This window comes from Sinocyclocheilus rhinocerous, unplaced genomic scaffold (assembly GCF_001515625.1).
Source record: "Sinocyclocheilus rhinocerous isolate Xijiao unplaced genomic scaffold, SAMN03320098_v1.1 scaffold848, whole genome shotgun sequence".
NCBI lineage: Eukaryota > Metazoa > Chordata > Actinopteri > Cypriniformes > Cyprinidae > Sinocyclocheilus > Sinocyclocheilus rhinocerous.
In genome coordinates, this window is record NW_015664186.1 from 187,540 (window position 1) to 200,701 (window position 13,162).

The 13,162-nt window shown below is 39.2% G+C and overlaps 1 protein-coding gene across 1 annotated transcript in view; it reads left to right on the top strand.

Moving 5' to 3' along the window:
• Positions 1–4,901: 4,901 nt before the first annotated feature.
• The window catches only part of LOC107729844 (plexin-A4), a 199,529-nt gene continuing 191,268 nt past the window's right edge, over positions 4,902–13,162 (top strand). Inside the window, exon 1 of the mRNA XM_016540558.1 lies at positions 4,902–6,116. Within this exon, the coding sequence (XP_016396044.1) occupies positions 4,902–6,116 (1,215 nt within the window). The remainder of the gene's footprint in view (positions 6,117–13,162) is intronic.

Consider the following 13,162-nt stretch of genomic DNA (forward strand, 5'->3'; position numbering starts at 1 on the left):
CTATTCCACTGCCCGTGCCGCATCGTTGTCAACACAAAAGCACATTCTGTGTAAATGGCACCTAGTGATATATTCTACTTATGGTCCTTATGGCGCCGACATGCGGTTGGATCATTCTTTTCTCTTTACTGTTAACATTGGCATGTTGTCAAAGTGTCTAATTCTAATGTTTGGTAATATTTCTATTCAAAATCGTGATTCCTCGATTTATAAAAAATAAAATCGTGGCAAAACATTACATTCGAATGAATCAATAAAATCTTAAAAATCGCCCAGCCCTAATTTGATGTATGGGTGTTGCAATATACTGGTATTGACTATAACCATGAAAATATTGATATGTTAGGATGTGTTCACATTTACCATTGCTCTGTGAAATTTCCTGATTGAAATCCAGTCATTTGGGAATCTGCATCGAGAGTTTCGTGTGAAGGTGAAAAAGTTCACTTTGCAGATTTCACTTATGTTTAAGTTTGGTCATGCAAATTTGTTGTGTTGACCATCAGAAAACTGTTTGGTTTGAAAGTGACTTCTGTGTGATAAGTGCTGTATAGCCTACATCTCAATGGACAATGGACAGTAGATAATTTTTTAGATGCATGATTTTGCTAATGTGGTCGCACCTTTAATACTATGTATATGATAATATTGTAAGTAATCCAGTGGCAGTAATTGTTTGACACTCTAACATTGTTGGTGGCAGTATAGCTCGCAAGTGTGGGAATTTTTTATGTTCTGTAAAAAAAGACGGTATGTTAGTCTTGTACGCTTTTGTATAGTTATGGTTACAAATTCCTCTCTTTGCCTCCTTGCACTTGTGTTTTTAGTGTGATTCATTGACCAACAAAGAGCATACACAAAATAAGTTAAAAATGAATTTGATTGATAGCATAATTCTGTTTTTTTTTTAAATATCTATATAAGATCTATAAAAGATTGTTATTGTGAGTTGTTTTTGGCCATGATATTCATGTAGTGATATTATAGATTTGTTGGCCCTTAATTTAAATTCAATATGATTGTTCTAGTAGATTTTAATTGACACTGAAGAGTAAGTGCATTACAGATTATTTGTGTTGAGTGTGACCTTTCTGTTGCTCTCTCTCTTTTGAGCATCCTAAAGTCCCATCAGATTTTGGTGGGCGTAGCCCCTTCGCCCTCTGGGAGGGCTGTAGATAATTAAAAACCCTTATCTGTATGTGCTCGTGTGTAAACATAACTCCTTTTCTTCGTAGCATCCTTCTGTCGCCCTTTCCTTCAGACCCACATCAGGGATGAATCCCTCCATCTGTCCATAGAGGGATGAGGAGCGCAGGCTGTGCTAATGAAAGTGGAACAGGAGGATGTGTGCGTAAGCTTCTGTGTGTATGCGTGATTTCGCCTGTGCGGGTGTCAAAGAGTATGAGATTTTGTGACATGCTGTAATCAGAGTTGAATTGCACTGTTCTGAGATAATGCTCTTAGATCAGGGAGGATAAATTCGGGGATTGTTCAGATGCCCTTGGCCTCCCACCCCCTCCCACAGACATCTGATGAAATTCAAGGTCGAGTGTTTGCAAAGCCTGGAAAGGCTCCAGTCAAACAGTCTGGTCTTAGGTGAATTTAGTTGCTTATTCTTTGCCCATTGGTTATTTTTGGAACGTTGTCAATTAATGCCGCCAACAGGTCTCTGAGACCTTCACTTGACCTCATTTGACACTCAGATGGCCTGGAGTTTAGCTTGAAATGCAAAAAGTAGCATGAAAATAGTGAGTCTACCACTGCCAGCACCAACCCACCCAACTTGAATCCAGGATTTAAGCAGCCTGGTGTCAACTCAGTTTGCCATCCTGATGCCCAGTGTGGACCGTATGGTTTTTTGGCAATTGGTGCACATTTTACCCAGAAGCCAAGAATTAGACAGGCTTGATAAAGCAGATTCAATCTGAGATGTCAGAAGGCAACATATGCATGCAAATGCTCTCACAATGATGCTTAAGAAATCTTTTGACCAGAATTTGAAGTATTGATTGTTTTGTTTCATGTAGTTCAGAATGGACTTAAATCAATACACCTGTGTCCTGCTTTTTTGTCTTTAGTTTTCTTTAGCACAGAGCTCTTTCTAGTTCTGTAGTCCAGTTTTCAGGCGCTTTCAAAAATGCCTTTGACTCACAATTACACATTTTCTTGTTATTGCTGTGTTACTCTGATTATTTGTACTGGTTTTCTGGAAGCACAAAAGAAAATGCATCAAGTGAGACTTCACTGTCGCAGTTGTATCTTAGAAAGACAAAGAATTGGAATGAGAAGCATGAATATCCAATTATTTATCAAGTGAACACACACACAGCTTAAACCCTAAATGTGCAGTTTCCTCACATTCCCAGAGATGCTGCTTATGTGTGGTATTAAACACTAATTCATTAGCACTCTTTGATGTGGCTACTCAGCATGTGGTCTCCAGTCCATGTATATGTGTGTGTTGCAAGCAAGCTTTCCAATAGAAGAACTGGTTTTCAATTGGCAACATGCTGGACTGTTGGACGGTCTGGAGGTCAACCCATGTTTCCTGTTCAAGATATTGGGAATGCTGTATCTAGTCCAACTGGCAATCTCCTAAAGCAACCTATGGGAAGATGCTAGAATTATAAACCCCTGTTTTTAGATGACCTTGCTGATTAGCTGATCCTAAAGCACAGTGCTAGATGCGTTTTTAAATATTTTACCACCATGGATTGGCATGGATACTTGCTCTTAACATCTAACCATGCACAGAAAAGCCTCTATAAAACCAAGCTGCTTATTATTTTACAATAATTTGATATCTACACATTAATATTTCTGAGAGTTGTTGGAGCCATAGCCTAATGGTTAGTAAACATGCTACTGGTCCATTAAGCCATGGTATTTGTATGGGAGATGAAGTTTTAAGTCCTGATCCCATTTTTCCCCTCTTCTCTCCATATAGTTTCCCGGTGTCTCTGCTTTGTGTAAAAAAAAAAAAAAGAGTATTTAATTGTAGAGCTTCTGCATGTGATTGCTTTATGGGAAGGATGTTGATTCGTCTTTTGGCTATTATTTGAACCCGCCAACGAGTTGAGGGGTCATAATTTGTGTTTTGATTCAGCTTTACAAGACCACCATTTCCTCATGCATGTTTTTTTCCTCGGCTCACCTCTCCATTTTCTCCCACTTTAAATGTAATTGCTAGTAAATGATACCTGCTATAGTGTTTTGAAGTGGTTCTTTGCTAGACTTTTCTATCAGAGAACATTATCCCCCACTGCTCAGATTACACACACTACTATATTTCCAACCATTCTCTTCCATACACACGAACACAGCTGCATCAGGACCGTTCTCACGCAGAATGGAAAGTGTACCGAACTCTTTATTACTCTCCTATGCCACTGAGTGGGCTAACACTCCCTCCCCTAGTGCGTCTCTGCTTTCTGTTGCAATGGCTAATCATTACTGTGGAGTCCATACCCTTCACTCGGTATAACATCTTAATGCCCACTACAACAGCTAGGCAGTGATTTTCACATCTACTGTAAACCTCAGCCAGCCTAGCATACCACTACTAACTTGATCTACAGCTAAAAATACTGTTTATATAAATGACTCTGTTGTGCATTGATGTTCAAACTTTTATCATTTGTACTGCTCAACACTACAGACTACAGAGTCAAAAGTTACATATTTTACTCAAGTATAATAAGCAAATTCTGTTGTTTTTTTTGTCCCTTGTTTTTTGTGCAGCCATTAGCAATTCCTTATAATTGGCCCTGTGGTCCACCACTACTCAGACATTGCAGGCATGACTAGGGCTGAGATAATAAATCGATGCATCGCAAATCGAGAAATGATTCTGCATCGATTCTGAGATTTTCCAAAGGCATCGCGATTCTCTCTTGAATCGATTCTGAGATTTTCCAAAGGCATCGCGATTCTCTCTTGAATCGATTCTGAACTTAGGTTTTAACAGCAGATGGCACTGCGTGCTTTAGAAATAGCCGTATTCTGCTTGCTTCCATTTCCTTATACACGCACTACTTGAACCTAAAATAATCATTCATAAAGTTCAAAAGGTTGAAGCGAATTACAAGGATGTTCACAGTGGGCTGTGTTTACACTAATCTCACATCATAAAAGCCGATGTGCAAGTACATTTAATCACTTACATTACTCAGCCGAATGCACAAGCGCTCTTCTTCGTGAGCATTTGAGTGTGCGGTTAAAAACTAGCCTAGAGCATCATCTGCGGTTAAAAACTAAGCTCAGAATCGATTCGAGAGAGAATCGCGATGCATTCCGAAAATCTCAGAATCGATCCACGAATCGCGATGCATCGATTTATTGTCCCAGCCCTAGGCATGACTGTGAACTCTGCCAATCCTTCAGCTGTGTCAGCACTATCTGGAAAGATGGAAGAAAATCGGCAAAGCATGCAAATCGCATACTGAGGGGAAAGTCAGTTAGAGGGCCAGAGGTCCGGCTGGGAGGTGGGGCACAGGCAGAGAAATTGTGCCCATTCTAGCTGTTAGCTCCTGGGGCAAATGCATTATCCCATTGAGAATGGCATCCATTCATGCCAACTGTGCAAGGCCCCAGAGTGCCCTTTTTTCTCTTTCTAATTACTCATGCGCTTTTAAAATGGCAGGAAAACTGTCATGTGGCTTTAATAATTTGTCTTCCTTTCTCCTTCTCTGAGAATCTTTTGTGGAGGATACAGTGAATTGTGGTATCCAGTTTCATTGCTGTCGAAGCTAATGCTAATATCTTTAATGCTAACATTCTTCTGTTCTTTCTGTCTGTGCAGGTAGAGAATGTCCCCAACTTCACGAGAAGCCTGAATACTGATACAGAGCACAGGTAACAAGTAGTGGACAGAGACACTCTTCCCATAGGGCAACAGGACAATGGCTTCCCACAACAGGAGATTGAACTGTTTCACTTTTTCTTGCTGCATCATTGTCCTGCTGGTTCCCCTCGTGGCTACAAGGCCACAACAGCCTTCAGCGGCATCCAGAGTACATGAGGAATACAGCACATTCCAGGTGGAAAACCCTGAATGGACCTTTAACCATCTTGCGGTGGACCACAGAAATGGGAATGTGTACCTTGGGGCTGTGAACCGCATTTACAAACTCTCACCTGGGTTGGATGTACAGGTGTCACATCAGACTGGCCCAGATGAGGATAACCGGAACTGCTACCCGCCCCGAATAGTGCAGCCTTGTAGCGAACCACTCACGTTAACCAACAACGTCAATAAGATGCTGCTTATGGACTACCGTGAGAACCGGCTGTTGGCTTGCGGCAGCCTGTACCAGGGTATTTGCAAACTCCTCCGTCTGGATGATCTTTTTAAGCTTGGAGAGCCCTTCCATAAAAAAGAGCACTACCTCTCTGGTGTCAATGAGAGTGGCTCCGTTTTTGGGGTCATTGTGTCTTACGGTGACGCTTCACCTGATAAGCTATTCGTGGCCACAGCTGTCGACGGAAGACCGGAGTACTTCCCAACAATATCCAGTCGTAAGCTCACCCGTAACTCTGAGGAGGATGGGATGTTCGCCTACGTCTTCCACGATGAATTTGTTGCCTCCATGATTAAAATCCCATCGGATACATTCACGGTGGTACCAGACTTTGACATCTATTACATATATGGGTTTAGCAGTGGAAATTTTGTGTATTTTCTCACATTGCAACCCGAAATGGGAGGAGGCCCAACGACTGGGTCATCCTCGGCCGGGCGTGAACAGGTGTACACTTCCAAACTAGTGCGACTTTGCAAGGACGACACTGCGTTTAACTCATACGTTGAGGTTCCTCTTGGTTGCGTTAAGGGTGGGGTTGAGTATCGCCTACTGCAGGCGGCCTACCTTTCCAAGGCAGGTACCATTCTGGCACGTTCGCTGGGCATAGGACCCGATGATGACATCCTTTATGCTGTGTTCTCCAAAGGACAGAAAAGGAGGCCCAAGGAGTCATCTCAGGAGTCGGCTCTATGTGTGTTCACGCTCAAAGAAATTAATGAAAGAATTAAGGACCGGCTGCAGTCGTGCTATAAAGGAGAGGGAACCCTGGATCTTGCTTGGCTCAAAGTTAAAGACATCTCATGCAGTAGCGCAGTGAGTACATTCAGCACACCTGCCATTAGCAGAAAAATTCTACTTGTGACAGTAACTATAGTAACACTCTATGACTGACGATGATTGATGTGAACACTGCTATTACCGTATTGGCCTGAATATAAGACGACCGTGTTTTTTCAGATGTATTTCCAAGAAAAAAACATTGTCTTATATTCGGGTCAATACGGTACATTCAGAGCTAGTCATCAAATTGTATACAAATTGAAGTTTTTGAAACGAGACCATTCAAGTTTTTACCAGAGCTAGAGCTAATTTTGGTCGGATAAAGGCACACGTATGAGGTAGTGCCCACTAGCAATACAATACCACTTTTGATAAATTACCACTGGCTGTGTTTATAACAAGTCTTTTGATAACACAGGACAAGGTATCGAAATAAAGTGACATTTTTAATGGTTACCTGGAAACTGACTGTTTTGAAAGCAAGAATCTTGTATTTTAAGCTGTGGGTGTTTGGGCTAAATGAATTGGAGAATTTGTCTTTCCAATTTCAGTCTGAATTTTTATACCGATATTTAAAGAAGGACAATGATATCTTATCTTGCAGTAGATCTAATCACTATATCTGTATAAATGCAGTTTTTTGCAGGTAACTTTTTTTTGGGCCCATTTTTCTACTTTGAATTTCTCTTGAATTAATTCTCACAGCAGTGACAACATAATTGCTAATATTTTGGTTACCAACTTATGGCCGGTTCCAAGTAAAATAACTCATTTGATCCAGTAGTTTTTCCCTTTGTTCCACAAAATAAGGTTAAAATGTTTGTCACTTGTGTAAAACATCTCCTCTAGGCTAGGATACTCAGTGGGGATTCAGTTTTTCTAGGCCTTTTGATAAAACACAGCCAAGCTGTAAAAATGTGAAACCGCCTTACTCAAAGAATCAAACTATTATTATAATAACACTTTTTATTGAATTCCAGCCAGGGAATAAACAAACTATTACCTCACATACCGCTCAGCACCAGACCCAACAAATTCTTGCTCCTTTCAGGAACATCAGCGCTGGTTGAATGGAGTCAGGTCAACCGCTACAGCAATAGAATGAGCTGTTCAGGCATTTATAAGAAAGATTCCATGGTAATAGCACAAACTATTCCTTTGAAGTACCTTGGAGTAGCATGTAAATACCATATTAATACCATGTTATATGTCATCATATGATTTTACCATTACTGTTCCATGATACTGCCACTGTACCTTTTTTAAGGTGGTAAATGAGGTAACATGAGGGTTTCTGTGTAAAGGGTGCGATTTTTGTCAAGTTTTTCCTGATGTGGAGAGGATATGTGTGTGAACTGAGGTGGAAGTGAAACTGACACACACACACACACACACACACACACATACACACACTTACAGGCACTCACACACAAGAATAAATGTGAAGCAGACTGTGAGAGATTGCTGTCGTGATAAGTGTACGGCTAGAGAGAGAGGGAGGAAGGAAGGGAGTTTTGTTGAGGAATGGTGCCATTTTTGTGTGCGCTGCAGTATGGCCACTGCAGCATAAATTAAAGAGAAAGCGTCACAGTGAGGAGAGAGAGATGGATAGCCTGCGTCTCCTCCTCCGGTAACTATGGCTACTAGCTCGTTTAAAAGCCAGGCAAGTGTTTGATTGGGGAAGAGAAAAAAAAAACAAGTGAGCTCAAACACATTATATCTGAGACTGATAAATGCTCTGTTGCCGTTTAAATGATCTTCTCCGAGAGCTGTTAGATCTCGCACACAAATATGAACACAGAAATACACAAACACATGAATACACAGGCTTAATAAAGACAACATGAAATTAACTTTTCTCCTGTTTACTTTAATAAATATCCATGGTCTGCTATTCTGAAGAACACAGTATTTCATCAAAATTGGGGATACACAGTATATGTTTTTCGTTGTTGTTGTTGTTTTTAAATATATTGTTTTTAATTTATCTATCAATATTTTATCAAAATCTGTTTATTAAAATCTGTATCAAATCTTAAATGTTCTTTTTTTTGGTAAATTTATAATGTGATGTCCAAATTCACTCGTAGAGTAAAAAATTGTTGTTTTTATTTTTAGGTGTTTATTATTCATTTATTTTGACATGAATAATATTAATATTGACTAATTAAAATTGACTAATGAAAATGTTAAATGTCATGGCTGATAACCAATAATATTATTAATATTAATGTTTTATATTTATAACAATATATTTATTTATAATACTTTTTAATATTTATGCAGTTATATATTTATGTATTTATAATGTGTAATAGTTATAATATTTATGCTTAAAATATTATGACTTTCTCCACGTAATGAGCTGTCATGTCTGCAGATTTAACCAAGACTATGGTTGAGGAGAAAAATAACCTTAAATTATATCGTAACAATTTCCATTTTTTATGGTACAATTACTGTACATCCTAATGGATAAAACTGAGCCTCATCCTATATTTGCTTGCCACAGAATATTCTGTGTCATCTGAAAATGCGGTACATTATGGAAGTTGAATGCATTGTGAATGCTGTTTCATGTTGTCTTTCACAGTGAGCAGACTACATTAGGTATAAAGCAGCTTCCAAACACCCACAGGCAGAAGGAACAAGGGCACGATTGCGCTGACTCACCTATGAATAAAAGGACACGCTCATAGACGGATACATTCAGACACTCATGTGTTTCTGTAAAACAACCACAAATATATTCGAAAGTGTCCCAGGGCAAAAAAGAATGACATATCTTTCAGGCTGTTCTGTGACTGAAGTTAAACGATCTTGGGCTGCGGAATTCCCGTATCTGTGTTCAATGGGACTGCGTTGACAAGATAAAAAGTGGGGAATGACAGGAGTGAGAAAATGGCACATGAACCTGCTATCTTAGTGGGGGAGATGGATGTTTTGCTAATATAACTCGGATGATTTTACAAGAATTGCAGTTGTTGGTCTCAGATGTGTTTGTGTTTTCAATAATGCATGAAAAACTCACTGCTGCAGTTGTAACATTGCTGGAATATTGCACATCATCATTTACTGAGGGCACCAAACATATACAAGCTTCTCAGCACAAACCAAGAAGCAAGAACGAAAGAAAAAAGAAAAATATCTGGTAGCGACTCAGTAGCTTTTTGACTTTCCTGATATGAAAGTCTAATTAAGTAAGCAGAGTAGCGCAGTGAGATCAAGCAAGCCCTTCTTCATGAATGTGAAGATAACATTCTCTCAATATTCAGCCCTCTGCAAATATTACATCAACATGATAGTAATGCAGGTTCGGTGAAGATAGGAAAGTGATGTATATCTTAATATCCTCTCTGTGCCCTCTGCAAACGATAAGGATATTATGCTGTGAAAAATCATAGCATAATGTAAGCCTGGCTCATATGAGATAATATCTCTAGTTCTGTCCAAAATTCAGGTCTTTACTAGCAGTCATCGTGATGTATCATGTGCAGCTTTTTTATTATTTTAGATGTATATAAAAATAATATAGAAAAATATATGAACTATGATATAATGTTGCTGAGACCCAACAATAAAAATATTTGGCATGAATTCCATAATTATTTTAATGCTTTAATGGTGTTTCATGTTTTCTTTTTTTTTTCCAGTGTTTAAGATAGCATGTCAAGTTCAACTTAAAACTGTTAAACACATCCTGAGACACCTGTGTTCTGTAGCACTGTGTCTGTCTGTTTTAAACTTAAGATTCGTCCTCTGCAAGCAGCTTTTTCTGTCTTTTTTTATTTACAGTGATTGCTAATGTCACATTACCATAGTTTTACCGTAGAAATAACTAGTAACTATGGTTACCATGGTAAATTTAGTGTGTGTATGTGTCAGAAATTTATTTGCAGAGGCAGCAGCAGTACTCTGCTCTGCTGGCTCTTTCAAGCTCTCTGTTGCTCTCTTCTCTCATGGTGTGTGTTTTTCCCAATTAATGAACAGATGAGCAGCCCTACTGCTCATTAGGACAGTCAGACTGCATGAAGGGGCACTGTTAATGTCAAACATGACATGTGCACACACAAACTCACAAAAGAAAGGGTGTGCATTTCACCATGTGAGACAGAGTAGCCATCTTCATCAGTTCTTTAAAACAGACTTAGACTAACTCTTTTTAGATGGTGGTAATGAGTTGTCTGTCAAGCACATACACAGAGGCATGGCATGTCACACACAATGGTCATGCTGTCACCCTCTTTAGGAAGAGATTGTGTCTCTTTGAAATATGTACCACTACATGTGATATGAGCTCTTAATTATGTTCCATGCCCAGATGCAAAGGTGCCTCCTTTCTATTTTTTTTCTACTTAAATATTTATGTAATATTTATTATTATTATTAATATATATAACATGAGAATATATAATTTCCCCCCCCCACAGTCGAAGAAAGTATAATTTGCTCACAGCTTTACTCCCACAGGGTTACAACTGGCAGCTGTGTGCTGCTATTTAAAGATCAGATACACCAAAGGGGAATCCAAATGCAGAGGCAGAGATCTGAAGCTCACTCAAGACTACTGTAGCTTTGGTTGTGCCAAACATTTCTCAGACTTCCCAAGTGCCTTTGGGCCCAGACAGATGAGTGTTCAAACCTGAACAACAAAAGGCATTCTGATGTTTGTATTTATTTTTTGTTTTTTAAAGTGTATGGGGTTGATTTGTTATTGACTGGAACTTCACTGCCTGCCATGCTTTTTATTTCTAACAAAAACAAGTTAATTATAATGTTCCATTTGTTCCATCAAGGCCAAATATTTTAACTATTATTTACAAGGAATTCATTCATATTCATTGTGTCTTGTGTAGGGTTGGGTACCGAAACCCGGTACCAATATGGCACCGGTACCTATATAACTGCTATGTACTAGAACCGAATCAGAACGCAGATTTCGGTGCCTCATTTCGGTGCCATGCCTGAGCGATCGATTGAAATATTTGTCCTTTGGCTCTCCGAAACTGATGTAAGAAGCATCATCACCAGCACCGCACGTGAAAAATAATTTCCTGACTGAGAAAATGCATGTGAACTCAAGTCTATGTGGCTTCTTGTCACAGAATAAGGCAGAAAATATTAGTTCAGTTAAAGCTATTATATGATGCCTTTGTCCATATAAGGGATTTCCTGGAGGGTCATGAGTTCCACTACTTCTGTGACTGGATATGTGGATTTTCTGTGCAAGGGCGCCCTCTGACGTCCAATATGAATGAAACCGACATCATGTGTTTATAGTGCTAATGGCTAATCCATCATTTTTGGGGGAATTTTTATTTATTTATTTAATTCATTTTTAATAAGTACCGGTTCAGGCCCCGGAACCATTTTAAAAGTATCGATTTGGCACCGGTATCAAAAAAAAAAAAAAAACGATACCCAACCCTAATCTTGTGTTCCATTTTGCATCAGTTGTGTCTTGTACATTCCTGTTAATACTGAGATTTTGTATTTTTGCCAATAACAAAAAGATAAAGATAATTTTGAAGCACTTGTGATGATACAAATGTGCATGGCGGTATCACATAATGAATGTATCAGTGTGGAAGTGTTGGTGTCTGTAGATCATTCTTTGTTGACATCTGACCTGTAAAAAAATTCTGCCAGCGCCCCATGTTCCATATGTCAGCAGAAAGAAATGGTGTGAAAATGAGTCTGGCACAGTAAATTCACCCTTCTTGTCTCCTGGAGTGATATATTGAAGCAACCAAGGGCACCACAAGCTAATAGGATTTTTTTTTCGTTCATTTATGCATTTTTCTCAACCTCAGCTTGCTTATGGAGACATTGCGGTCAGAGAGATGAGAACATTTTAAAATAAGATTGGTCTCATTATTATTCCTAATCATCTCAATTATAAGTAATTAAAATCCGGCTATAGGCTGTTCCCTTACAGCTGTCAGTCTCTCTGCATGCTCATTACATATTATTGCCAAATAATTAGCGCTTTTCACCCTTCTAGACAGATCACTTTTTAAACCTCATACTATCGAAGTGGCTGTCAGTTCCCGTTAGTTTCCAACTGCTAGTCATACTTATTTTTTTCCATTAAAGGTGCACTTTGTAATTACTGGGTTGCGTTGATCTTGCAATTATGTTGGACTTATACTGACATGCAGTGTTATGCAAATGCAAATGTTTTCAGATAATGCTGCTATTCTAAAAATGTACTATTCACAATCTGCATGATAGAGAATTTTGCATAAGGGCAAAACATTTTCCCTTGCAGATTTCACATTGGGTTTAAATTTTACGCAAATTCACTCCCTTGGCCAACAGCAAGCTGCTTGGTTTTAAAGTGACTTCCATTTGAGTGGTGCTTCATTTTTTTCATGTGTGAAACGTAGGTAAAATTAATAAGTGCACCTGTAAATTAGGGATGTGCGGGTCTAGTCGACTAAACGGTACAGCTCCTACTAGTCGACACTGAAAACAATAGTCGATTACACGACAGAAAAAAAAAAGAAAAACAAAACCTTGATTTTATCATTTAAATTACCATCATTTTAACATTGCATTTAAAACATTTTAAATAACAAGTTAAAATAAAACGTTTGAAAAATAATTATTTTTAAAAGTTTATCTGGGCGGAAACAACATTTTTACCTCAGACCTCACATGCGTTTTCTTCGTGCCAGTTGCGGCGAGTTCTAAAATGACCATGCGAAAGACGAGCAAGGTGTGGGATTATTTTGAATTATTATATGAAGATTAAGAATTCTGTCAGGCTATTGATTGATTTTCCATTGTTCTGCATTTGCCCAGCTGATTTGAATAAGCTATGCTTTGACCGACGTTGTGTCAGACTCTGTTCCGTGTTTTGTGGTTGTTTTGCTCCTCATGTGCCTTCCTTTTTCCTGGTTCCCCCCCCCACCGGCGATGGAAATTGCCGCTCGCGTCGCCGCCCTAGCTCGCCGCGATCTCCTCTTCTACGAGTACGCCCGGGAGTTCTGCAAGCTCGCTGAGGTGACGGCGTTAGGGGACGCCGTCCTCAATCAGCTGTTCTGGCTCGGGGCCAACTACCATCGCCCCGTGGA